At 44.1% G+C, this 5,000-nt stretch overlaps 1 protein-coding gene across 6 annotated transcripts in view; it reads right to left on the bottom strand.

Annotated features, from left to right (window-relative positions):
- LOC125044167 (extensin-like) overlaps nt 1-5,000 on the bottom strand; it is a 15,082-nt gene that overhangs the window by 2,573 nt on the left and 7,509 nt on the right. For 5 of the 6 annotated variants that reach the window (XM_047640618.1, XM_047640623.1, XM_047640622.1 and 2 more), the window contains exons 4-8: nt 4,820-4,982; nt 2,740-2,889; nt 1,633-1,797; nt 1,410-1,511; nt 836-912 (exon numbers count right to left, since the gene is read on the bottom strand). In XM_047640618.1, the coding sequence (XP_047496574.1) occupies nt 836-912; nt 1,410-1,511; nt 1,633-1,797; nt 2,740-2,889; nt 4,820-4,982 (657 nt within the window). The remainder of the gene's footprint in view (nt 1-835; nt 913-1,409; nt 1,512-1,632; nt 1,798-2,739; nt 2,890-4,819; nt 4,983-5,000) is intronic. The other variant, XM_047640620.1, reaches the window with a different exon arrangement.

Genomic DNA, 5,000 nt, shown 5'->3' with positions numbered 1-5,000 from the left:
ATACATATATATAAATATGTATACATATACATATACATATATACATCAATATATATACACATTTATACATACATATATATACATATATAGATATATATGTATGTATGTATGTATGTATGTATATGTGAGTACATATATGTGTGTATGTATGTATATATGTGTGATTACATGTATGTATTTATTTATGTATGTATGTATGTATGTATGTATGCATGTATGTATGTATGTATGTATGTATGTATGTATGTATGTATGTATGTATGTATGTATGTATGTATGTATGTACAACAAATATATAATATTCTTTTGTGTGTTGAAAATATATATATATATTATATACATATATTTATATATGTATGTGTGTATATATAGGTATATATATAGTATATATTTAATGTATGTATATATATGTATATATTGTCAAGAACTGTTCAACTTCAACACTCGAAACTGCTGGTTTCAATCTCCAAAGAAAGCCCGGTCCTTGGAACAAGCAAAGTGCAGGCACACAGGCAAAGATATTTATTTATTCTCAATTAATTTCTTTGAGACTTAAACTTTAATTTCGAAATAAACGGGGGGGGGGGTCGGGTAGGGGGGATCTTTCATTTGATCCTTTTCTCTCGCTGTCTCTTCTCTCTCCCTTTCTCTCATTTACTTCCAGCCCTCATTCCCTTCCTCCCTTCCTTCCTTCCTTTTTATCCGTACCCTTCTTTCCTTCCTTCCTTCTTCCCTTTTCCAAATCTCTGCCTTCCTTCCGTCCTCCTAACCCCCCCACCCCCTTCCCTTCCCTCCTCCCTCCCTTCCGTCCTCCCCCCTTCTCTCCCCATCCTACCTCCTGCGGGGGTCCTGGCGCCACCTGGTCGGCTATGAGGTGCATCCCCTTCGACACGAGGCTTCCTCCCATGCGCACTGTGAAAGGACATGGAATGGATTCAGATTTTACAGCAGTTTAAGGATAATAGTTTTAGCTATTAAAAAAGAAGAACAAATCTAGTAAAACGGTCCAAAAATCTGTAAAAACTAACTTGGTTTTCTTAATCTAAACATGCTGTAAGCAGACACTGCATACATCATTAAGCACTTCCTATCAAAAATCCACTCTCACGGATTAAAGTTCAAATAAATTGTAGCTAACCTTATCGTCACTTTTACTTTGACTTCCTTTAACTACTTATTATGCTATCTACTACTATTTAACCTACATAAATATAACCTAACTCTTTGGTAACTTCCCTTGGTTAATATGTTTAAATTAACTAGCATAAGTCAGAGATGCAACTTACTTTAAATGTAGTTTTCTATCAACCTCAACCTCAATATAACATAGCCTCATCGAACGAATATCTAAACATCTCTCGATTCCAATGTTCAAAAGCATAACCAAGGAACTTCATATCAGAACGTACCTAATGACCCCGTGCCTTTCCTCAGCCACTTGGTGCTCTTGTGCGCCCCCGGAGCAGTTCCTTTCACGGCTGTGTTGATCTTCTTAGTGAGGTCCGTGTACACTGCGAAAGAAAGGCAACTTTTTTGTCATTCTTTATCCACCGTGTCTTCTGCACGTTATCTCGAGGTGTTTGTGTGGAGGGGGTGGAGTGTGTGCACGTTTGCAGGACAGCCAGCGCTTACCTGTGCTGACACCAGTAGTGATTTTGTCGACAACACCCTCCTGCTCCTCCCGCAAGTCGGTCATCTCCCGCAGGAGTGCCAGCAGGTCCGCCATCATGGTCGTGGACACGTCCTCCGGGAGCTGCAGCACGACCACGCGCTCTGTTGGGGGACAACCGTCATCATCTGTTGGGAACAACATCGTCGGCGCTCTTGTATTATTAGAGGACTGTCCAAGGGATCCATTGGCTGCTTTATCGTTAGTTTTAAATCAGCCATCGGAGAAAATGAACATGAAAAACACGACAATAGTTACGAATTATCCTACGTCGTTTTTGCATGGAGATTATTGTTCCAAAATTTAAGGACTTCTTTAGTAACGTTATATATGCAAGTCCCGAGGCAGCCCCTGTGTGATCACTAGCTTCCCCGACTAGTAAGAATCAACATAACTTATGCTATTATTTTTTGGCTGTTATTATCGCAAAAATAATAGCAGCAGAGTACGATCTCTACTGCTAACATCTGCTAAAATTACACTATCTGAAATATTATTGCTTATATTGCTACTACTTGTACTTAACAGCAAAAGTAATATGATAATGATGAAGATGATAATGATAACACCAACAATAATAACAATATCAATGCTAATAACAATAACAATGATAATAACAAAATAAATGATAATAATAATAATAATAATAATAATAATAATAATAATAATAATAATAATAATAATAATAATAATAATAATAATAATAATAATAATAATCAATCATCATCATCATCATCATCATCAAAAATAATAATAAATAATAATGATTATACAACTACTACGACTAATAATAGAAATAATTATAATAATAATATTAAGAATAACAATAACAATAACAATAACAATAATAAGAAGAATAGTAATAACAATAACAATATCTAATAACAATAATACTAATACTAATACTAATACTAATACTAATACTAATACTGATATTAAAAATAATATTAATAATGATTATTATTATTATTATTATTATTAACCAAAACAAAACAAAAAATATGAATATTATTATTAATAATAATAATAGCAAAAGTTTTCTTGGCCAGACAATCAAGCACGCAACTCACGCGGGTTCGTCGACTCATCGAGGAAAACGTAGGAGTCAGGGAAGGTGTGCAAACAGAAGCATCGCCTCGCCCTCAGCTTCAGCCTCCAGACTCCTGGAACTTCCAGCATCCCGACGAGGCTCTCATCTCCTGCCGGCGGCGTGGCTCCTCCTGCGGAAGACAGAGGAATGAGACGGACCGAGTCTACCTCCGAGGAATCTGCAGTTTAAAGATGATGTTTAATTAATGAGATAGAGAAAGAGAGAGAGAGAGAGGAAAGGAGGGAGGGAGGGAAAGCAGAAGCGATTGATAGGAAAAGGAAAGGACAAGGGAGAAGATGATGAAACCAGTCATGAAAGGGAGAGGGAGAGGGAAAGGGAAAGGAAGGGGGAAAGGGAGAGAGATGGAGAAAGGGAGAGGGAGAGGGAGAGGGAGAGGGAAGGGAAGGAAAAGGAAAAGGAAAAGGAAAAGGAAAAGGAAAAGAAAAGGAAAAGGAAAAGGGAAGGAAGGAAAGAGGGAAAGGGAAGGGAAAGGAAAGGGAAAGGGAAAGGGAAGGGAAAGGAAAAGGAAGAGGAAAAGGAAAAGGGAGGGAGGGAGAGGGAGAGGGAGAGGGAGAGGGAGAGGGAGAGGGAGAGGGAGGAAGGAGAAGGAGAGGGAGAGGGAGAGGGAGAGGGAGAGGGAGAGGGAAGGAGGGAGAGAGGAGGGAGAGGGAGAGGGAGAGGGGAGGGAGAGGGAGAGGGGAGGGAGAGGAAGAGGGGGGAATAGAGGGAGAGGGAGAGGGGAGAGGGAGAAAGTGAGACAGGGAGAGAGAGAGACAGGGGGGAGAGGGAAGAGAGAGAGACAGGGAGAGGGAGAGGGAGAGGGAGAGGGAGAGGGAGAGGAAAGGGAAAGGAAAAGGAAAAGGAAAAGGAAAAGGAAAAGGAAAAGGAAAAGGAAAAGGAAAAGGAAAAGGAAAGGGGAGAGGGAAAGGGAAAGGGAAAGGGAAAGGAAAAGGAAAAGGAAAAGGGAGGGAGAGAGAGAGAGAGAAGGAGAGGGAGAGGGAGAGGGAGAAGGAGAGGGAGAGGGAGAGGGAGAGGGAGAGGGAGAGGGAGAGGGAGAGGGAGAGTGAGAGTGAGAGTGAGAAGGAGAGGGAGAGGGAGAGGGAGAGGGAGAGGGAGAGGGAGAGGGAGAGGGAGAGGGAGAGGGAGAGGGAGAGGGAGAGGAAGAGTGAAAGGGAAAGGGAAAGGGATAGGGAAAGTGAGAGTGAGAGTGAGAGTGAGAGGGAGAGGGAGAGGGAGAGGGAGAGGGAGAGGGAGAGGGAGAGGGAGAGGGGGAGGGAGAGGGAGAGGGAGAGTAATAGGGAGAAGGAGAGGGAGAGGGAGAGGGAGAGGGAGAGGGAGAGGGAGAGGGAGAGGGAGAGGGAGAGGGAGAGTGAAAGGGAAAGGGAAAGGGATAGGGAAAGTGAGAGGGAGAGGAAAAGGAAGAGGAAGAGGGAGAGGGAGAGGGAGAGGGAGAGGGAGAGGGAGAGGGAGAGGGAGAGGGAGAAGGAGAAGGAGAGGGAGAAGGAGAGGGAGAGGGAGAGGGAGAGGGAGAGGGAGAGGAAGAGGGAGAGAGGAGGGAGAGGGAGAGGGAGAGTGGGAGGGAGAGGGAGAGGGGAGGGAGAGGAAGAGGGGGGAATAGAGGGAGAGGGAGAGGGGAGAGGGAGATAGTGAGACAGGGAGAGAGAGAGACAGGGGGGAGAGGGGAGAGAGAGAGACAGGGGGAGGGGGAGGGAGAGAGAGCGAGAGAGCGAGAGAGCGAGAGAGAGAGAGAGAGAGAGAGAGAGAGAGAGAGAGAGAGAGAGAGAGAGAGAGAGAGAGAGAGAGAGAGAGAGAGAGAGAGAGAGAGAGAGAGAGAGGAGAGAGAGAGAGAGAGAGAGAGAGAGAGAGAGAGAGAGAGAGAGAGAGAGAGAGAGAGAGAGAGAGAGAGAGAAAGAGAGAGAGAGAGAAAGAGAGAGAGAGAGAAAGAGAGAGAGAAGAGAGAGAGAGAGAGAGAGAGAGAGAGAGAGAGAGAGAGAGAGAGAGAGAGAGAGAGAGAGAGAGAGAGAGAGAGAGAGAGAGAGAGAGAGAAATCTCGGACTCACCAATCCTCTTGAAGACGGTGAGCGAGAGAGGCTTGAGGGGCGAGACAACATGGCCTTCTTGCTGTATGAAGTAAAGCTTGAGTCCTGCCGCCCCCCGCCACGCCACGACGCACGAGGGGGGTGCCTCTCCCTCCCGCAGTGGGGGGGAACTCGCCCTGCCGTTCTGAGAATTTTAGAACAC

The sequence above is a fragment of the Penaeus chinensis genome, chromosome 35 (genome assembly GCF_019202785.1).
Source record: "Penaeus chinensis breed Huanghai No. 1 chromosome 35, ASM1920278v2, whole genome shotgun sequence".
In the NCBI taxonomy this organism is placed as follows: Eukaryota; Metazoa; Arthropoda; class Malacostraca; order Decapoda; family Penaeidae; genus Penaeus; species Penaeus chinensis.
This window is presented reverse-complemented; position numbering and strand designations above follow the sequence as displayed.